We start from the raw sequence: 22,373 nt of genomic DNA on the forward strand, positions 1-22,373 counted from the left end.
GTGTCAATCTAAAGGTGGACACAAAAGAGACCTTCAGCATTAGGAAGACTGGCAGAGCTGGTCGTTCCAGCGAACGCGCAGCATGCCAGTAATAAATTAATGTGACAAATAAAATGTGTTCATGCTGCTGTGTTTACACCCACCTGTGAGATCCAAATCATCATTTCCCACTTAGCGTCTCTCTTGGCAGCTTTGTTTCTAGCAGAACACGCTCCAGTCTTGCTGTTTAATGTCTCCATTATAATTGGCGACAGAAGTTGTGTTCTTTTGCAGCTTTACCTAGTTACCACTGTAGGGTTTTTTTTAAATAGAAAATTGTCCTTTTCTTGTGGTTGCCTCTTAGTAACCAGTGCACATTTGTAGGGAGTTGGAAACCCAGCAAGATTATATGGTCTGGACTAGTGTGTGCATCTATCTGGCTAAATATAGATTCTGTTATACCACTTAAATGGCAATCCAAACCTACAGCTAAAACCTATATTTTCCCCTCACCCAAGCATCAGAAAAACATGCTCTCTCCAGCCCATGTGATCTCACTAGCATATTATTCTCTGACTAGGGATGTTTAATTTTGCTGACCTTCCAATCACCTTTAGAAAAAGACATAATTCTAACATAAAAAACATGTTCCTTCCTTTCAGACATATAAATGCAACATACAGTGGTGACAAGCAGAATGCACCATTATTCTCATTTATCTTGAATGTATGATCATACTTGTAGATTCAATTCCCCTGCCCTTTGAAATGTATATTAGCATTGCTGAGCTCAGAGAGGTGTCCTACTTTCAGCCATTATGCAGTGTGGTCTAGTAGATTCACCGGGGGACTGAGAACCAGGAATCTCTGAGTTCTGATACTAGCTCTGCTACAGTCTTCCTGTGTGACCTTGGACAAGTCTCTTAACCTCTGTGCCTCTTTTTCCCCATCTGTAAAATGGGCTTATCCTATTTCACAGGAGGGTTGAGGATTCATATGACCTTCCCCTGTGCAAACCCGTTATCCTAGGTTCTGATGCCAGTGAAACTGGTGTAACACCATTGAGGTCACCAGTACATCAAAATCAGAATGTGGTCCATTGACTGCTGTGGGTTTGGAGTGGCGCTCAGGGGTGATGTGAGGTCAGTGGCAGCTTGTGGGTACTCATTATTCAGGATAAGACCCTGAGTCTAGTCAAAAACCGAGATGGGCTTTACAGTGGGGATGAAGATACCGATTCACAGGAGAACGGAACTAGTTCTAGCCACCTCTGAAACAAACCCAGGGTTCTCTTGCTCCAGCTCGGACTTGTCTTGCTTGTGCCCTCTCTCCTTGTTCTCATCTCAGGAACACAAGAACTGTGAAAGGCATGTGGTCTGAATATCTTTCTCAAATCCAAGCTGAGACATTATATTTACTTGATCATCAGTGATGTGGAGGTGCCTAAACTAACAGCATATGAAGCATTTGTCAGGAGAAGGCATCTGGTCTTTCATTGCCCTTCCGCACGACCATTCTGGTTTAAAAATAAAACCAAAGCACGTCAGGACGTGCTTTTTGCTGTGTGCATGTCAGACACTTGCTCCACCCAGACAGGATTTTGACTGGCAGGATGGCACGGTGGCATGTGGTCTGGATTTGAGGGACTCTGCAGCTGTGACTAGATGGGCACTGATGTTCGACCATGGGAGGATTGGTTGCAGCTCAAATTCACGTGGCACTCTTCCCCCGTCTCCTCCTCCCTGGTTCTGCTGCATTGCTATTGTGAGCCTGGACTAGAGAGCGGTGTCTTTGCACACACTGACTGCTGTGCCTCCGCTCCGCTCCAGCCCCCGCTGGGCCTGCTGCTATTTTGGAGGAAAGTCCATGATGTCTGGCAGTTGCTATATTAAGGGTTTTTATTTCAAGATCAGTGAAGAAGTTTAAATCCTACATGACCCTGAGAGAGAATTTATCTCTTGGGTCCCCATAAATACGTGACTCTCACAGTGCTCTACGTATGGTCTCCTGCATGCATCTCGATATGCAGTTTAAAGGGACAGCCCAGTTTCCTTTGTGCAGAACATTTTGGTGCACAAAAAGTTAAGATTTTCCCAGCTTGGCTTCCATTTCACACACTTCCTTTTGCTGTCCATTGGAGTTGGGGGTACCTCCGGCCCGTCTAACTTACCCCGCCTCCCCTTGCTCTCTCAGTAGTTGCTCTCCTCAGTAGTACACAAGAGGTGGCCACTTGGATTAGAGCAACAAGAGGTTAATGAGTTGCTAAAATATGCACCTAGTGATGTAGAAAAAGTGGATTCCGTGTGCATTCCAAGTACATAAATACCCCCCAATTCTGTGTAATTGACGCTTCCAGTGTTCTCTGAACTGGGCTCTCACAGTGGTGCTGAAATATGCCAGGCACTGGATTTAGTTCTGTTTGTTTAACTTTTCCTTTAGAGGGTGTGATGCGCTTACCCTCTTCCCGCTTTTATTCTGTAAACACTGCATTGCTTTAATTATCAGCACAGAGCGCTCCAAGAACAATAATCTCCCATGTGCTGCCTGGAGCTGTGCCACTGGTGTTTCAGTGGAACAAACGGTCATTCATTTTGCAACACTTTTGGACCAAGATGTTTACATCACACATTTAACTCCACGTGGTGGTGGGGGATGGGGAGAGTGAATATTTTTGCAACACTTGAAATTGTGAGTGTTCTGAAATCTCTTGGCATTAGCAGTATAAATTGTGGACTAGCCGTGTGTTTACGCTCTGTGGGGGGGAAGGTGTCAGAGATTTTTCTCTGCTGGGCTTTAGCAAGAGAACTTAGGGAATGCACTTGATTTTGCATCTCTCTGGAAAGTTTCCTTGGAACTGCTTAATATGTTAACCTGCTTTTCTGCAGCCAGGTCTTGCCAACCTACGATAGCCTGGATGAACCGTCCGTTAAAATAATGAGCTCCATATTTGCCTCCTCTCTGAATGTGGTCACCACCTTCTATGTTACGGTGAGGAGCCTCTACCCTTCCTTTCTCCTCCCTTTTCCCCCTGCCTCCCAAAAAAGTGACTTTTGGGATAAGCTTTGGAGCCGTCATGAACATTGCTGTCGTGAGATGGGCCAGGTCTTATCTTCTCTAGAGGGTGAAGAGTCTTTTTGCAGAAAGCGAAATAAAATGGAAGGGGGCCGCACTGCAGGTGCACAGAGGTGCTTAGAGAGCCCAGGGTTTTGGAACAATAGGTCCCATTGAGCAGAGTTGGCATGGGGGCTTAGTCTCTTCTTTTCCATGTGTAGTGGCTGGGTCTCGGTCTTCCAATCATGTAACTGAAAGTGGAGATGCCGTCCAATGAGCTGCCGTCTCTAGCGAGAGCTGCCCATCAGCCTGTTGCAATTGGAAGGTTATAAAGGAAGTTATGCCTCATAAAACTCCAGTTAATAAAATCCAGTTAATAATTCCCAAGAATAGCCTCCCATGTGAGCTAGGCGGCTGCATGGGATTGTATTACAGCCCCCCTCACTGGGGGGCTCAGGTTCATGGGACTCTGCAGCCATCTCAGCTGCAATGCTTAATCCCACTAGCAAACTCAGACCAATATAAGGACTGGGAAGGCAGCTGCTCAGCTCCCATTATCACCCCTTCCAGGGGTCCCCCAGTTAAACCCGTGCATACTTGCTGCTAATGTCAGTGGCTTTTAGGTGGAAGCTCCTCCAGCCACCTAGCTTGATTAGCGAAGATCTTATGGCTGGGCCGACTGGAAGATCTGCATTGTAGGAAGTTGCCACATGGTCCCTTCTTAGCTGGGCATTGCCCTGTTTTAATTGACATGCTTTGCTCTGTCCCACTTGTCTGAGTAGCTGTGGGGCTTTGCTTCTCTTCTGAAAAATTTCAAGTACACGTCCCTCCTGCAGTCACTCCCCTCTGCCCTCTCTGGCTTGGTAAGCAAAGTATCGTACAAGCTGCCCCAGTGCCGTAAGGATGGGTCCAGTGGGAGCCCCCGGACTCATACTTCTGATGTTCAGAAAAGATGTGTGTCACCAGCACTCCCTTCTTTTTCCCATTGCGCAGGTGGGATTCTTTGGTTACGTGAGCTACATGGAAGCCATTGCTGGGAATGTGCTCATGAACTTCCCCTCCAACCTGGTGACGGAGATGATTCGAGTGGGATTCATGATGTCGGTAGCTGTTGGGTTCCCGATGATGATTCTGCCATGCAGACAGGCGTTGAACACCCTTCTTTTTGAGCAGCAGGTAAGACCCTCCTGCAGGCTACTCTTGACCCTGCACCATCGACCCTGTCACTTTTCAAAGGGCCACCTTTATTTTTTCCAGTTGACTACACAGCTTGGTTGATGGCACCGTATTTCTGATTAGCTGCAGATACTTGGTACTGAGAGCGGATGAACCCTCAGCCCCATCCACTGTATTGCAGCTTCCAGTGAAATTGTAACTGCCTGTGGTGTGCTAATAGGGGTAGCATGAGGATCACAGCAGAGCTGTTTATAAATCTGGCTCTGTGAAAACGTGACTGTTCTGAGCAGTTGTTAATAGGCAGCAGTTCTGGAGTCTTGTCCTCCTCGCATAACACAGAATAATTGAATGGGGAGAGGTGCTAGGATTAAAACCCTGGTATTTGCTCTGCCACCCCCTAAGTGGAGGTCATATGCAGTGCTTGTTCCCTGCTCCAACAGCAGTTTGCAGACCTGGCTTATACCAAGTGTCGGACAGTACAGAGCTGAGGTTGTTCTCTCTCGGAGGAGTAGGAGAGGAGGAATTAGTCATTAGAAACACTCCTTATTTCCTGCTGCTCAGACTGAAATCCGTATCTAGCTCAAGCTTATGGTCCCCATCTTTAGAGCTCTGCCCAAGTTTACTTCTCCTGACATCTCTGCAGCTGCCTCTTCCTGCTCTCTCTTTGAACTCAGCTTTGCACCTTTAGCTATTATGCCCCGAACAGTCAGTTTCCCCTTCTTGTGGGCCAAACCTCCCCCTCCTTCATTCAGATGCTTCCATTCCATGTCCTGCTTCCTCAGAACTGTTCAGTGATGGTCAGCTATAGAAATACAACTTAAACGACATCACTGCCTCCCGCGCTTTCCCCATCCCTGCAGGCAGGCCTTCTCCCGGCCGGGGTTGTATTTTGTGACTACACCGTCAGTCTGCTGGCAGTAACATGTTCTCCTCTGTGTGTTGAACAGCACTAAGCCTGCCGTCGGTGCTCAGTAAATAACAGGGAGGTATTGTCGGCATGTTCTGAGACCTTTGTGTATTCAGCTAAAGAGAAACCTCTTGGGGCAGGAAATAAATGGCATGCAATTTAGAGCTCCAGATCCTGCCGCCGGAGTCCATACGATGCCCCTTGGCTCTGTTCTCATGTTCTGAGTGGTGGTGGCCCAGCTGGTGAAAGGAGTGTGGTCTGGAGCAGTAAGCCATGGAAATCGGGAAGTCCTGAGTTTTAATCCTGATTCTGCCCAGGACTGGCTGGATTATTTTGGGCATGTCGCTTTGCATTTGTCTGTACAATGGGGAGAATGCTAACCCATTTATCTTCTAGGCAGGTCAGGTGTCTCAGTTAATGCTTGTGCAGTGCTCTGAACGCACACTGCTATGGAGATGTGGAGGGGTGTTTTTAGCTGTGGGGACCTGTTGTGATCTAGGAGTGGCCCCAAAAAATACCATTGACTGTTTGCAGAACCACAGATCCGGCTTTTTTCTTTGAGTCCACTTGTTTTACGAGGCAGTGGTGCAGAACGGTTTCCCTATCCCCAACTGCACTCCGGTGGCAACTAGCTGTAGCAACAGCTGGCTTCTTTCCCTACTAACCGTGGGCCCCCTCTCCCTCACGTCGTCACCACCACTTGAACTTTCTCAGGCACTTGCCTCTGCTGGGGTGCTGCCTGCAAAGCAGGAAGGACAGAGGAGGAAGGTTTTGGTGCTAACGTTCCGAGCCACCGTTGTCAAGTTTACGTTCCGCACAGGATGTGAACTAGCAGCTCTGGCTGTTCTTGTGCAGGTTCAAGTTGAAGCTGCACATTAAAATTGCTCAGTCACATCTAATTGCCCTCTTACTCGGTACCTGGAAAGACTGTTGCATGGGCAGGTGAAATCCATGCTAGTGCTGCGTAGTCTTGTCTGACTTATCTAGCAGGACACGCTGGGTAATTGCTTTAGAGACTTGTGGGTGCAAAGCAGAAGCTTAACTCATTGTTTTTGGGGTTTTTTTTATAGCAAAAAGACGGCACCTTTGCTGCTGGGGGTTACATGCCACCCCTTCGATTTAAAGCCCTCACGCTGGCCGTCGTGTTTGGAACCATGGTTGGAGGCATCATGATCCCAAATGGTAAGTGCAGAGGTGGGAGAATAGAGACTGAAACTCCCAGTTGTTGTCCTTTCTCCTCCTTTTCTCCCCATTCCTCAACACCATTTTGTTCGTGCCCCGTTCAATCTTGTGTTCTCAAGAACACCCATTATTTATGGCTATTTGCTCCCGCACCCTGGCTTGTCCAGCTAGCACTGGCCGGGTCTGCATGCTCCCTATACAGGGCTACAGAAAAGCTGAGCCTGCGGAGGGGTCATTAGCTCTCATGGCGCTGCGACCTGCAGGGAGGGGGACTGGTGAGGAGGTGCCCTTGCAGAGAGAGAGCCCATCAGTGACTTGCAGCTGGGTGAAGTCATTAGAAGGTGACTAAGTACTTGTGTGCTGCATAAATTGCAGTGACTAATTTTACCCGCGTGCTGGCTCTCTGCTGGCTGGAGGCTCATCTCGTATTCTAGTGGGTTGCTCAGGGCTGCAGTCTAAGTGGCACCGTGCCAACCTCCCTAGATGCTTTCCCTTCCTCCAAGGATTTTCCACACCTTTATTTATTATTATTCTTGCTCTTTCTTGCCAGTGGAGACTGTCTTGGGCCTAACAGGTGCTACAATGGGAAGCCTCATCTGTTTTATCTGCCCAGCTCTTATTTACAGGAAAATCCACAAGAGTGTCCTTTGCTCACAGGTCAGTGCTGATGCTAATTGACTTCTCCTCCAACTCGCTGTAGAGCCTGGGAACTTCATTAGTTTCACTGCAGCAGGGGAAACTTGTCAACTCCCCTCTCCCCCCTTCAGGTGGGAGCTGTTGTGGTCTGCTGCACTGACCAGAATCTCTCCCGAGCACATGGACAGTGGAGGAATTGTTGCTCAGTGAGTGGGGTAGCAGCAAGAGAAGCAGTCACTTTACATGTGAAATGTTGTTTACCAAACCCAGTCCAATGGGCTCAGGGCAGTATTGCCACAGAATGAGAAATCCAGGCAGCATATAAAACCTTTACGGGCCTTAAGTTTCAACCTGTCTGCACTGGGTAAAACAAATAACTCTTCTCTGTAGTCGGGGTGGGTCCTTCTGCTGACCCTCAGCTTTCTGGTTTAGCCAAAATAATAATAATCAAAGGGAACACACGTACAGAGGTTTTGCTACAGGAACTGATTTCTGAAAAATTTGGGGTCATTCAGAGGCTTTTGGTAACTTAGCTTTTCCCTTGCTCCAGTTTTGATCAGCCTCCTAGGGGACAGAAACAAAATGTCTCTTGGCTGGTTTTGAGCTTTCTATCTTGCAAACTCTGATTTTTTGGTAATAGAGCTGAAATTAACATGATTTGGTTTTCTCTCACAGTAACTTTATATTCTAAAGATGTTTAACAGGCTTCTGTTGGGGCTCCAGCATTCAGTCACAGGGAGTCAGATTTGTTAGTTAACTTAAAAATCTACAGGGGGAGAAGACATTTTTGTGGGTCCTACAGAAATAATGGCTTTTTCTGTTTAATGACCTGTGGATTTGCAAACACACATGAAACTTTTAAAGCAGAGTGTTTTTTTTTCTGTTGCTTTCCTTTTCCATTGTTTGACGCATCTTTCTGGCTCTCGCTCTGAATCATGACACTTTGGTCCTACTGTGGCTGGGCTGAGACCCCAAAGAAAGAGCTGAATGCCTACCTGAATTTTCAGGGGGAACAGAAAGCACTTTCAAGGGTTGCTTTTCACTCATGCTGAGCGGGGCCCTTCTCCAAGACAAGTGACCCTGCCCTCAGGATGGGCTGAGCTGTTGGACATGGACAGACTGCCTGGAGGGGACTGTCAGCTGTTCTCAGCCAAGCACTGAGGCTCACGAACTGCATGGCCTGAAATGCTGGTCAGGAGGACAGCAAGGCAGATGGCTGTATCTTACAGAAATCCCCACCACAGCATAGTGGCTTACGCAGAGTATGAGGTCACCAGGTTACCTAGGGGCTCCGGCCTACCCTTGAATGAGCCATTGCCCATCAGGTTTGCATACTTGCTTTGACCTGTTCTTGGACGCATTCCAGCAGGGATCTGGTGCCACAGAACTCCTCGCAGGCCTACAGCTTGAATGCTGGGTTCTCTGCCCACCCTCTCCTTGCTCCACTTCTTCTGGAAGACTTGTTTCATTTGTTCCTTGAAGCTCCCATGCCGCACTTCTGCTCTTTCACATTTCTTTGGCTTTTTCCTCCCTCCCTCCCAAGAAGCAGCTCTGCTCTCTCCCTCAACCCCATCAACAGACACTGTGGTGATGAGTGAGAATGATGGGGGAGAAGAGGCATCAATGTGACATGTTTCCCACCCCCGGACAATAAACCTGCTGCTCCCTTCCCTGCATGCGTGGTTCCATCTTCTGTCTAGTTACCAGAGCTGCTGTTTGGTTTTTTTTAAGATTTGAAATCCAGCTTTATGGGCCTCTTCCTTTGTCTAAAAAACGTATGATGTGATTCTCCCAGTGAGAGCAGTTCTGTCCCGTGCCCTCTGGTCCTGGATTCTGGTTGTGTTATTCGTTACCGTGCCCAGACCCTTGGAAGGCCGCAAGCGTTTGGGGGACTCCCTGTCAGGCAGAGCTGAGTTTTACATCCCTGAACACTGGAAGGGTAGCGCCATTTAGACTAGAAAGTGGAGGAGTTGGATGAAGGGTTGAAAAGTTCTTTTCCAAGGTAGTGGGGCATTTGCATCCCCAGATGTTTCTGTTGGCCAGCAAAGGGTGTCTAATTCTGCCAGGGAGTTGTTAATTATTACAGACAGCTGGTCAGTCAACAGCTGGCAGCGAGCCAGAGTCTGGGAATTGCAGCTTGGGTTAAGCTCCGGGGGTGGCTTAGTTAAAAGGCTTGGTGTGTTGGGAAGATGATCAGGTAACAGCAACAAGGGGAAGCTTAAAAGCTTAAAGCCAGGCTCACAGAGGTGTAAATGAATCAGGAAATTGCCCCCTTTGTTGTGGTTACAGCGTCTTGTAAAGTGCAGGGCGCTCTCCGGTTCGTCTTGTAAAGTGCAGGGCGCTCTCCGGCTCCGCACAGAACACTGGGGCCATGGCATGTAAAGCTGCCATTTGGGAGAGTTGGGTTGGCTGCTAAAGGTCAGGCTAAGGTCTGTAAACAAAGCGTTTAGCTTCTGACAGGAAGGTGTAGGCTTCCCTGCGCTGACATAAGTTTGTTTGCGAGGCCCTTTCTGGTGAGGAAGTCACTCTCATCCCGGTCTGATAACGGGAAAATGAGGCACAGAGAGGCTCCCGAGCTCGTGGGGATGGAAAGTGGCTTTCTTTGGCTCTCCTGCCTGCTAGGACAGTGGCTGGACCCCGTCGTCTTGCACACTTGTTACAGTTCTTAGAGCCTAACGTCTTTGCTGTGCAATAGAGAACCCAGTGACTGAGCAGGCATCTTGCAGTCTTCCTCCATACTCTGATTGCAATTAACGTTCTCTCCTCTCTGGGTTTCCTAACTGTGCTCGAGGTCCAAAACAGAGAAGGGTTTAGAAAACATGCTACAGTAATTACCCCGGGCAAAAGCACTTTTAGATTTCTGCCAATGGCTTGAACACATCCAGAGGGCAGCACCTTGGGATAGTCTAATATCTGTACAAAGGGGGACTTAACACCGTTGAGTGACATCAGCAAGCAAAAGAGAGTCTCCTTCCTCAGTGTAACCCCCCCGCCCCAATGTTTAGAATGCTCCTCATGGTATGTGGGGCCTTTTGACTTTGCCTTAATGGGCAGACACATGTTTCCAAGGCCATAGCCACGCCTGCTGGTCAGGTTTGCCCGTGCTCCCTCCATAGCCTCATGGTAAGCTACTGCTGGCGGATGTTCTGCGACGGGTGAGGCTTGGGAATCAGCTGTTCAGCAGCGCCCCATCCTCTGTACAAAACAATCCGCTTGCACAAATGGGGACTGCAGAGGGTGTTCAAGGCTCCCTGACGGGATGGGGCAGTGAGGGGGTTGAGCTCCCAAAGCCTTGCTGACACCAGCTGGAGGCTTGTAAATCACACACAAGTGACTTTCTGGGGCGCATTTGGGCTTTGCCATCATGTGACATGAGGCTCTGCTCTTCATTGTCGTTCTCTGGCAGTCCCCTGCCATGAGCCGCCGTGATGCAGGAGCAGACCGAGTTCCTTTATTCTTATTTAAGTGATCTTGCAAAGATCTTATAATTGTCCTCTTGGCATTACGGGAAGCCCGACAAGGGAGATAAATGTCATCTTTTTCCCTCCCCCCCCTTGCATTCCAGCAAGGTCATTCTACTGTTCAACTACCTGACTGCAAATGCTGTGTCAGATCAATTACCTTCATGGGAGTCACCTGCAAATGAGGGTGTTTTAAAAATTAACCCTTTGAGTGATGTTGCTTGGAACAAGGTTTGATTCTGGGAACTATAAAACACGCCCCACTGGAGGGGGATCATTAATGAGAGGCTCCATAGGCATGTTTAAGAAATGTTTTCATGCAACACTGCCAAACCTTTTCAGGGAACTGGACCAATTCACTGGACAGAGACCTCAGCTGGAGCAGCCGTTCCCTGCTGCCTTCCACTTGGCTAACCGTACTCTGACTAATGGGCTTTGTTCTGCAGTTGTACCACAAGCTGGACCTGGCCTCCTGGCCTTAAGCAGACATGTTCCTGTGATCCGGCCTCCACTCACTGTTCACTGCGCAGCATTCCCTTTGGTTGCACTAGTCCCTTTCTCCAGGAGATGGTCCTTTGGGCTAGTTAGTGCCCTCTAACCATCCTGACACTAGTGGGGGCTTTGGCTGTCTCTCAAGTACCTGCAACCCCAGCTGTGCACACCACACAAAATGCTGTGTAGCTTGGCCCACTTGGTGGCCTCCAGAACCTCTCCAGTGGTGTGCGGAGTGATCAGGGTGCTGGCCAGGCTATGACGGGGAAGCTTGCCCATCTCTCTCCCTGCATTGTTGTTGGTTCATGGACAACCCAGCCTGCCTGTGAAAGCTGAGAGGAAGAGTTGCTCAGAATGTCAGAGTGGAAGATGTTCGAGGGACCAGGCCGCGTTGCCCACTAGGAATTGAATTTTCTTTTAAACCAGCAAAACCACCATTTGCAGCAGGTTTAAAATGGTTCAGACTTTCAGCTGTTTCCGATACCCCATTTCCCCAGAGCTCTTGGGCCTGTGCTGGTGCTGCAAGAGGCCTTTTGCAGAAACACTCTTCATCTCCACTCTTGTGGCAGAGACCGAGTCACAGTGCTGCATTTATGAGGGGCTTCTGGGGAAAGCAAACGGACAACGTGATAACCGAGGGCAGAAGTGGCAAAGCTCGCTGACTCTGCGTTTGGCGTACACAGCATGGCAGGATGTCCTGCTCTTTCTGTACCCACACATCCAGGCAGTGACCAGTTCTTGCTGCTTCTTCCTCTTTAACATCCCTAAGATCTGGCCTTTCCTGTCTGACCACACTCCTCACGCTTTGCAGAGCTGCTGCACCTCCTGTCTGGTCTACTGCAACCTCCTCCTCCCTTGATGTGCCCTCCCCCAAGGTACATTCCCAACAGCCATCTCCTTGGCCCCACATCACCCCACACCTCTGAATCCCTTTGCGTGCTCTTTCTTCTCCACCCCATCACCTCTAAGACTCCTGACATCTTAGCCCTCCCACCCTCTTGACACCTTTGTAACACACTATCATGTCTCACCTCCTCCGTCCACAGACAATGCCAGCCTCCATCACTGGTTTGCCCTCTTCACCCATGAGCACCTTCATGCTTTCTCATAGGCAAGAAACATCTTCCCAAACTAATCTGCAAAATCTCCTCCCTCTCTTCAAATCCCTTCCATAAAGACCTACCTCTACCAAGAAGCCTCTGGGTAACTGCCGCCTGGGAACAGCTACACAGACGCCCACTAAGGACTTACGATATTTATTTTATATTTTTACTTTAAAATATATTTAACTGTGTGTCATCTGACTGGGCTAGGTCAGCACCTGCTCATAATCTCGTTTTCCTCATCCTGCCTCCAGTGTGCCTTCTGAATATCTCTACACCCTCTTGTCAGGTCTTGTCTTAGTTATGCTGTAAGCTCCACAGAGCTGCAGGCATCGCTCTGTATTACTAACACGGTGGGACCTGATCCATGTGGGACTCTGGGCACTATCTCAATATAAAGGTCTCACATGACCATCTCATAAACAAACTAGGGAAATACAGTCTAGACGGAGCTACTGTAAGGTGGGTGCAAAACTGGTTGGAAAACCATTCCCAGAGAATAGTTATAGTGATTCACAGTCAAGCTGGAGGGGCATATCAAGGGGTCCTTCAGGGATCAGTTCTGGGTCTAGTTCTGTTCAATATCTTCATCAATGATTTAGATAGTGGCATAGAGCGAACACTTATAAAGTTTGTGGACAATACCAAGCTGGGAGGGGTTGCAGTTGCTCTGAAGGATAGGATTAAAATTCAAAATTATGTGGACAAACTGGAGAAATGGTCTGAAGTAAGTAGAACGAAATTCAGTCAGGACAAATGCAAAGTACTCCACTTGGGAAGGAACAATCAGTTGCACATGGACAAAACGGGAAATGACTGCCTAGGAAGGAGTCCTGCGGAAAGGGATCTGGGGGTCAGAGTGGATCACAAGCTAAATATGAGTTAATAGTGTAACACTGATGCAAAAAAAGCAAACAACATTCTGGGCTGTATTAACAGAGTATTGTAAGGCGGACACTGGAGGTCATTCTTCCGCTCTACTCTGCGCTGATTAGCCCTCAACCGGAGTATTGCATCCAGGTCTGGGCACCACATTTCAGGAAGGATGTGGACAAATTGGAGAAAGTCCAGAGAAGAGTGACAAAAATAATTAAAGGTCTAGAAAACATGAGCTATGCAGGAAGATTGAGAAAATTGGGTTTGTTTAGTCTGGAGAAGAGAAGACTGGGGAGGGGGGGCATGATAACAATTTTCAAGTACATAATATGTTGTTTCAAGGAGGAGGGAGAAAAATTGATCCTGTTAACCTCTGAGGACAGGTCAAGAAGCAATGGGTTTAAATTGCAGCAAGGGTGGTTTAGGTTGGACATTAGGAAAAAGTTTCTGACTGTCAGGGTGGTTAAGCACTGTAATAAATTGCTTTGGGAGGTTGTGAAATCTCCGTCATTGAGGATTTTTAAGAGCAGGTTAGACAGACACCTGTCAGGGATGGTCTAGATAATACTTAGTCCTGCCTCGGTGGTGGGGACTGGACTAGATGACCTCTTGAGGTCTCTTCCAGTCCTATGATTCTATGAGTCTGTTTTGGTAATAAATAAGAATGATCCACTTACCCTCTGTATGAGTGTCAGTCAGCCTGGTGCTTTAATTCCATCCACTGGGCGGGAGATCTTGTAGCAAAGAAGCGAGTTTCTTTTGCAAATTGAGAGACTGTCTCATAAAGCTATTTGTGAAATATGCTAGCATAGTCTACAGGAGAGGTGCAGAGGTATTTTCTGTTTTGCACTTAATTATTCCCATTGCTTTCATGCCCCACTGTGAGAAGGGGTGTGTGTGGGAACAAATAGGTCTTTATGGTGGGGTCCAGGTCCCTTTACCATCATCCTCGCCAGTGACTCCAGCATAGCCTTTGGCAGGCTCTTCCCTTCTACCAGTCGTTCTTAATATGATGGCAGCGTTGATATGCAAACCAGGTTCCAGGAGAAACGGTTGCAGTGACAATTACTGTGATTAACTAGGTAAAAATAATACATTGGAGTGTAATTAAATCTCTAAACTGTCAGTGGTGTTGGCCAACAATCCATCCACTCGACATTTTCAACTGGTACCTTTTTTCAGCTAGGGCAGCTGCCAGTCATTTGGCAGCTCCAGTGCTCAAGCAAGGCAAACATTCCCTGGGCCTGTGTGTATTTCTCAGTTACTCTTCAGGTACCTGCATTGCTCTACCCCCTCCCCCGCGGGAGTATCCCATACATTTCCAAAACTCTGCGAGGTTTCTAAAATCAGAGGTGCAGGGAGATTCTTGTCTGAAATATTGGCACATTTGGATGTAAGCTCTGCAGTGGCTTAATTGTCCAGGCTTCTCTCCATGCTGGTTAGTTCACATTTAGAAAATAATACCCACTGCTCTCCCTTTGAGTGGGATGAAACCCACAACATTCCTTTCTCGTCTCAACCCAGATACCATCTTGTTTTCTTTTTAGTCCTGCTGGAAATAGACTAGTCGTGTCCTCAGGCACTTGCGCCATGGTGCAGTGTGAGGCTGTGGACAGTGTAGGGAGATGTTAACAACAGCTGATTGGAAAGATTTTCTTTTGGTTGTAAAAGCTTAAACCAAACTTGGCCTGACTGTCGTCCTCACTTAACTGATAGAAATGTAATATAATGAGTCGTCACTTGCAGGCAATATTAGCCTCCTGTCTGGACGTACTCTAGCCTGCCTCACATACCTCAGCTCCTCTCCCTTAGCAGTTGCCTCTTCTGGCTGCACAATCTGAGCACTGTCATGCAAGAGCCTTCTCCTCTGCAGCTTCTAGTATCTGAAACAACTTTTGTGCATCTCTGCTTCCCGTTTCAAACTGCCGCTGGAAACTGCCTTTCTCTCCCACCCTTTTCCCTCTTAAGTTTTTCTCCCTTTCTACTATTTATTTGTTTCTGTACCTGAATTGAGCTCTGAACTGGTTTTGAGGTACAGTTTACATGAAAACTGCTATTCAGAACAGTGACGTTTGCTTCAATGTATGTTAACTTTTGGCGCTGACCCATTTGTTGTGCAGCTCATCTTGGGGATTGGCCTGGGAATCCTGGTTATTAGCACCTATACCACCTTATCGGTGACGGAGGACATGCCAGTGAAAATGGAAGCAGTGGAACTGGCTGATCCGCTGAAAGAAGCTAAGAATGTAATTGACCAAGCTCAAGTCAAAATGCCAGGTATGTGTTCTGTGTGTGTTACTCATCTCAGCCCCACTCCCAAACTGTCTTGACCCCTTTAAAGCCACTTTTGTTGGGTCACCGGTAGCCTTTTCCAGTGCCTCATCTCCAGGGCCTCCCGAGAAGGTTTCCAAGAAAGAGTGTATTTGTCGCTTTCCAAAATGCTTCTTGGGTCTCTGCCCAGGAGTTGGGTTTTCTTTTTTGTTCTGTTGTGAGAGGGGCGGCCCTCCCCCCTCCCCCTAGTGACAGGGCTCTGGAACTACAGAAGCCTTGTAATAAAAGGAGCTCTGTGCGCGTGAGACTAGAGATAGCACTGTACTGGCCACCTGTACAAAGGGTATAAGGAGCCAGAACAGGGCCACTTTTCACCATCTCTGCCAGCATGTTGTACAACGGTTCAATAGCAGGCCATTCATTACACTCAAAGGTATGTAAATTTATGAGCACTGACTTTTTTTGGTTGTGAAGATATACATTTGGAGCCAGTTTTAGCCCTGTTCAAGCCTGTGATTATGCCTCAGCTTTGTTTACTGGTTTGTGTTATTTATTATTTGTTTACTGTGGCCCTTGATAGAATTATGGCCTGACGCTCCCTTCCGCAGCTGTGGGCCTGCTTTGCAAGGCCGTCGCTAGCAGGTGTCGATTGACCCTCCCCTGCTCCTCGTCTGTGGTTATGTTCTGGTTTTTTCAAGTCTAGTTTGGCTTTGTTCGGGGTTTTCTTTTCTTCAGGGCTTTGAAATATCGCGGCTATTGAGAGTGAAAGCAAAAAAAAAGTCAAGTTTTTCTGCTGGAGATTATACTCCCTCCTCGTCGCTGTCCGTGTCCCTGGGGAACAGCTTTGAGCGTCTACGAGACAGTGGTGCTGTGTGCAATAACATTCGCTCCTGTTCTGCTCCGTCCCTGGTGACGGTCAGATTTTATACATCCCCAGTGCGCCCCCTCCCCTGCACAGAGATGGCTTGGATGGCCGAGCAGTAGACACTCTCAGACCCTTAATGCACACTCAGTGGGGCCAGGCTGCAGGGGAAGGGTGCAGTTTAATTCTTGACTCTTGGTTTAATTTCAGAGCAGTAATGGCCAAAGAGCATGTGTTCAGTTCATGCATGTTTTGTAATGGGTAAAATAAACAGTCCCGTAAAAGACTGGGTCTGTTGGAGTTTGTCATAGTTGCCCTTCCACTCCATCCCTGTGTTAAGCAGGGAGAAGAGCAGGATGCTTGTGTTCAGTCATAACCTAGGGAATCCTAGATACCCGCCTACACACATTAGTTAGAACTAGTTAGCCAGCATTAGCCCAGATCGTTTGCCGCTTTGATGGTGGATTAAATAATCCTACCTTGGGGGAAGACATTTTTCGATTTGAAATTTCCCTGGAGACTGGCCATACAGCTCTAATGGGCATGCTCCAGCGAAACCTGGCCGAGTTCTGGTTTGTTTCCTACCAGCCCGGTGAGAGTGAGGGGAACGCAGTCAGCACCAGGAGAGGCTCTGCCCTGGGAAGCAGAGTAGGTGCTTTCCAGCGCTGACTTTGAAGCCTGGTCCTGTTGGAGGAGGAAGCGATTGGACGGGGACAGTGGGCCAGGGGGAGGAAATGGAGCAATGAACTCAAACAGCCTTAGGGAGCCTTTCAGCCCTGGGTGGCGAGCAGTGTACTGTGCTCCCTGTGAGCAAAGGCTGCTGCCCACTCAGCCCATCCTGCTTGCTGCTCAGTCGCTGCAGCGCTCCTGATCCTGGGATGCTGCTTTCTTCACATCTCCACGTGAGGCAGACTGGGCTGGCAATTAATTACCCTGCTTTAATCAACACCTTCCTGCCCCCTCCCTTTGGTCCTGCCTTGGTTTGTTTTGGGAAGGAGCTAGTCTGTGTCCCTGAAGCCTCCAGAGCAGCTGCATCCTGTCAGTCGAAATCCGTGCAGGTCTGGGGGCTGCCCTGCTATCACCCAGGTGCCCTCCATCGGACACATCTGGTTCTTATTGCTTGCACGAGTCTTTACCAGGAACACATGGCTTCTCTGCAGGCAGCACGCAGTTTGTTTTTAGCATGTTCTTGGGGGTTTTTCCCACCCCCCTTTTAATTGATGGGTTGCCTGGTTGAGGCAAAGCTTGGAGCTGAGCTGAGCCTTTTACCATTTTGCGTTCTCCTGTCAGCATGTGAGAGGAGTTTTATTGGTCTCTTTGATGTTGTGGAGACCAGAACTGTACAGACTTTCATTAAAACCGTGCCCTGTGGGCCCTGGGATTATGAATATTAGAACATTGCCCTTTTATGTGAACACGTATTGACCAGTGAACTCTGAATAGTGTTTTCACTAATGACACCCAAGTGCCCATTATGGCCTCTGCCTGTATTGCTTGAGGTTTACTGTCAGCGGCTCTTTGGGAAATGTTCTGCTATTACATACAGTGCATATGTATGTTAAAAGGTTGCTAAGCTGCCTGTGTAAGCTCATGAAGGCAATTATCCGTTTAAAAAAAAAAAGCTAATTAGGCAATTTCTCTCTGTATTTGAAAGCACCCCCGAGGGTCTCCTGGGGCGGATTAAGAGTTTGTAATATTTTTCAGCTCCTTACTTGAGTGTTGCGGCTTCATTTTATTTTATTTTTTTCATTGTGCAATATCTTGTAACAAAGGTTCGATTCATGCCCTTTATGGGACAGCAACCTTTCCCCACCGCTCCTTGAACCCTTGGGCTTCAGTTTGTTTTAGCTAGAATTTCATGTCAGGTGCCCCCTTGGATTCTGTTGTTTCACATTTAACGGGACTGGGATGGAACTGGGTGCACTGTGGGGCTTGGTATCGATACAGGCTCGTTCCAGGGCTCTTTTCATGGAGGTGTTGCCACTCGAGCAGCTCAGCTTGAACCCGTAGTCTGCATTCCCCACAAGGAACCTGCCCAGGGCCCCCGCTTGTCCCTGCCAGCTGAGGAGCAGCCCCCGACGTGTATGCAGTGTGGATTGGACACGGTTACTCCCTTCGCTGCTGTCGGTTGCAGGAGCAGCTTGACTGCTGCAGCACTCCTTAGTGCCTTTGTGAGGGAGCTTTTAATAGGGCCTGTGACCCAGTAATTTTGGTTCATTTTTACGGCTGGTGTGTCAGGAGACAACAGTGAGCTAATTGCACTGATGCTGTTCGATAACCTTGTGAAATCTGTCACCACTGCAGAGCGTGGGGAGGGGCTGCGCTCCCTGTGATGACTCGTTCGCCTTGGGCTTGGAGATTGTGGGGACAATTGACCAGCCCAGATCAGGGCTGGATTCTTTAAGTGCCCACTGCTCAGAGAGGCTGAGCTCCTGTAACGTCTGTTGACTTTAGCACCTCTGAAAATCAGGGTCCAAGCCTTTCCTTGGTGTTCTGAACTATTCAGCCACGGATGCTCCTCCACCCCCAACCCCCTAATAGGAGGCTCCTTCTGTAGGTCTTCCACCAGGGCCAGATTTAGGAACTGCAGGGCCTGATTCGGCGGCGGTCCGGGTCTTCGGCAGCACTTTGGCGGCAGGTCGTACTCGCTTCGGATCTTCAGCGGCACTTGGGCAGTGGGTCTTACTCGCTTTGGGTCTTCCATGGCACTGAAGGATCCACCACTGAAATGCCGCTGAAGCCCCGGAGCAAGTGAAGGACCCGCCGCCGAAATGCTGCCGAAGACCTGGACCACCGCTGGGTGAGTAAAAATTAAAAAGTTAGGCACTCTTCCTTAGGGCGCGGGGCCCGATTCAGGGGAATCGGCCTAAAGCCAGCCCTGTCTTCCACAAAGGTGAAACCACTTCAGTACAGTGCTGTTGGGAGCTAGGTTAAAATGCTCAGGGTTGTTCAGGTCTTGCAGCCTTGTCAGTGAACAGATTCTTTTTCCAGAAGAGTTGAACGTTGACACTTATTACCTGCTAAGTGTCGACAGTATGGTTGGTGCTCTCCAAGGCTCAGAGAGCCCCAACCCAAGGAACTTTGTTCTGCCGAGGATGCCAGCTGATCAGGCTTCCATGCCAGCTGTGCGCCAGCCAAATCATTTTGATCATGTTGTTGAGGCTGGGCCTGCTTCATTCTAACCTCTCCCCTCTCCAAGGCCAAACATCTTGACATGCAAAGAGAGGGCTTGGGGTGCTGTAGCCGTGGTGTGAGGGTAGAACTTTTATTAGTAGCCAGTAAACGCCCCTGAGCTCATGCTAGGAATTTGTGGGGGCGGTGAGCTTCCTGAAGGCTGAGCTTGGACCGATCCAGTCCCAGGAGCAGATCTGAGGACAATCTTTGATCAGTTTCAAAAAGCGGACAATGGAAGCAAGCCTTTAAAATCAAAGGCTTTGCAGCTGTTAGCGGCCTCTCCTGGTTAGACCTGGGGAGACAGCGCCTGATGACACTGTCAAGGACTTAAAATAGCCCTGTGTTGGGAATGATACCATGGCCAAAATATGTATTTTCTGCCTCAAATCGACAGAATCTTCCCAGGGCCTCATCCACTCTCTGCTCTTCCAGGCCACATCTGGCCTCCTTTTCCTCAGTTCTCCCTCCGCTGAGGAGGAGGAGGAGAACAATGCCAAGCTGTCTCCTCCTCCTTCCGAACAAGCAGGAGGTGTAGATGCAGGCTTCCACTACAGGCGTTAACATGGTGGACAAGAGTGATGCAAAAACCACGCAAAGAGTAATTTGTAACGTCGTTGTGGGGCCGTTGCTGGAATCCCAACCAGAAGCTGTGGGGGAGGGAAGTTTTATGTTGCTAATCATGCAATTTTATTGCAGCGTAGAGACATTGTTGGCAAACCACTTAAGAGGAAAAAAAATCTGTTTTAGGAAGTCTTGAGTCCCCCCCCCCAATATATCTCCAAAGGGAGACAGCTGCTAGAGGGCATTCTGTGCTTGGCTGGTTCTGGAAGGCCCAGCAAGCAGCAGAAAAAGCCCTCTTGCCGTCTGATGCTGAGATGTTGTTGTTGTTGTAAGCCAAGAAGCTTTTATAGCCTCTCAGCCCTTGCCTGTAAAGTCCAGCGCCACTCATAAAACATTCAGAGGCCCAGCATTACTGTAACGTTATCCAAAGGGACCTGAAAAGCGACTGTACAGTTAGTGATGATTACACATCCTGAGCAAAATTGTTCTCTGCAACCCACATATAGCTCCTTATAGGGTTCCATGCAGCATGCAAGGCCATTAATTCACGCCCAGATGATGAACTTAATTTTGTTTCCTGCTGAGAAAATGACAGCTTAGCGGCAACTTGGCCTTATTACGGAGTGGAGGTTTTATCTTTTTGTTGTGCTGCGTGGTTTTTGGAAATGCGTGTAACGTGCTAGCCATCTCGTGATTTACGACTGTTCTGGGTACAGCCATGGGGCCTCCACCAGTGATTTCACTGGAGGGGAGAGCTCACCTGCTGCAGCCTGCTGGACAGCCACAGGTTTGTCTGCCTAGGTCACTTGGCTAAGCTGCAGTCCTGCTGCAAAAGGCAGAGGTAGGAACCCTGCTTTCTTGTAACTCTTTCATTACCCGTCCGAGGGGAAGGTCTGTGTGTTTGGCTCCCGAACCCTTTTGCTTTGCTTATGAAATGTTGGGGTTGCTGTCGAATTAATCCTAATAATACCCTGGCCCCAAGGAACACTGGGCGTACGGCAAATCTGTATTGAGCCTTCTCTTGAATGAGCCAGAGGACTGGAGAGTGCATAGTGACCAGGGACCCCATAACAATAAAATTAAAACTTTTCTGGGGCAAACAAAGTAACTTGTGGATTGTGAGGCTAGAATTTGGCTGGGAACATCCTTGCTCCTAAGGGCAGAGCACTCTCTTCCCAGGGCTCGGCAGCCCTCCATGGGAACCCTGCCATCCTCCCAGCATTTGTTCAGAAATGCTTGATTTCCTCCCTGCCCGCCCCCAGGATTCTGCCTTGAAGGCAAAGTGGTTTCCCTGCCTGCTAATGAAGGGATTGAAGAGAGGGCCACTGAGTCTGGTGGGGTCACATTTGAAAGGTGCTGGTTGGTGATGTGCTGAAAGGGACACAGCCCCGTGTTAGGAAAGGGGCAGCTCGCATGAATCAGTTTTCTCTGCCGGGAGGGGTGCAAAGAAGGGAGAGTACATCTCCCCGTCGCCCACGCCTCGCAGCCACACTCCACTGGGAGAAAAACTCGCCTGCCACTCGGCATCTTTCCATTAGCTTCACTGGGCAGTGACTCTGGCTCTCCATCTTCCAAGGGAAGGGGAGCAAGGCTGCAGATGCAGGCTGCGTGACCTGCAGTGTCCACCATTGCTGCAGGCCCCTTTTCTTCCTGTGATATTTACTTAACTAAAGCAACCTTGAAAACCACCCAGACTGGAAATAGTTTCCCAACCTGGAGCAGTGCTCTCGGGCAAACATTCCAAGTCTGTCAGCTGTTCCAGCCGGGCTTCCCACACGGGCCTGGATCTTGTACCGTTCCGTCTATTTCACAACTTGCATAAGACCCGCACAGCTGAAATTGTGGCAGTCTCTCTTTCCCATGAATTCATCTGGTAACAAACGGCACCAGTTCCAGGGAGGGGGAGGAGAACATTGAAAAAAGTTTATAGCATTAATTCCCCAAAGGAAATTTGAGGGAGGGGTGGAGAAGTGTGTTTTTGTGATAGAGAAAGTAAATATTTCCAAGTTCATTGGACAGAAAATGCTCTGTGTGATTTCATCTCCCAAAAGCTGGAAAACAATCTGATTCCCTCCTCTGTTTTTCCTCTGAAGCCGAGGTTCTCAAACATTTCCATAGTGTGGGCTGCTGCTGAGAGCGGCTTATGGGCGGCACCTACATTCCCATTTCATAGATTAAGGCCAGAGGGGACCATTCGAACATCTGGCCTGATTTCTTGTACAACACAGGCCAGAGAATTCCACCCAGTAACCTCGCTATTGATCCCAGTAGCTTGGGTTTGATTACAGCAGATTGTTCAAAAGGGCATCCAGCCTTCCAGACAAGGCATGAAGAGACGAAGAGTTTGCCGCTGTCCTTGGAAGTTTGTTCCAATGGTTAATCACCCGCACGATTAAAAATTTTGTGCCCAATCTATGATCCCCCCCCACCCGGTCCCACTACATCCCCGTGCCAGTTATAGAAATTGTTCTTGCGAAGAAGGAAATTAGGAAACTAGCTGATGTGCCTTTCCTGTCCTGAGTGTAGCCTAGCAGCTGGGAAAGAGGATCTCCGCAGAGCCCCCGCCAGTGCTGGTCCGGAGCGCGGGGCTCTGAGAGATTAAAGTAGCTCAGCAGCTTTAATTGTGGTGGCAGAAACCAGTGC

General features: G+C 48.6%; 1 protein-coding gene across 3 annotated transcripts in view; it reads left to right on the top strand.

Moving 5' to 3' along the window:
* SLC38A10 (solute carrier family 38 member 10) overlaps positions 1-22,373 on the top strand; it is a 47,530-nt gene that overhangs the window by 13,977 nt on the left and 11,180 nt on the right. For 2 of the 3 annotated variants that reach the window (XM_032797290.2, XM_032797291.2), the window contains exons 7-11: positions 2,864-2,966; positions 4,023-4,205; positions 6,183-6,294; positions 6,845-6,951; positions 14,983-15,139. In XM_032797290.2, the coding sequence (XP_032653181.1) occupies positions 2,864-2,966; positions 4,023-4,205; positions 6,183-6,294; positions 6,845-6,951; positions 14,983-15,139 (662 nt within the window). The remainder of the gene's footprint in view (positions 1-2,863; positions 2,967-4,022; positions 4,206-6,182; positions 6,295-6,844; positions 6,952-14,982; positions 15,140-22,373) is intronic. The other variant, XM_032797293.2, reaches the window with a different exon arrangement.

This window comes from Chelonoidis abingdonii, chromosome 13 (genome assembly GCF_003597395.2).
Source record: "Chelonoidis abingdonii isolate Lonesome George chromosome 13, CheloAbing_2.0, whole genome shotgun sequence".
Classification (NCBI taxonomy): Eukaryota; Metazoa; Chordata; order Testudines; family Testudinidae; genus Chelonoidis; species Chelonoidis abingdonii.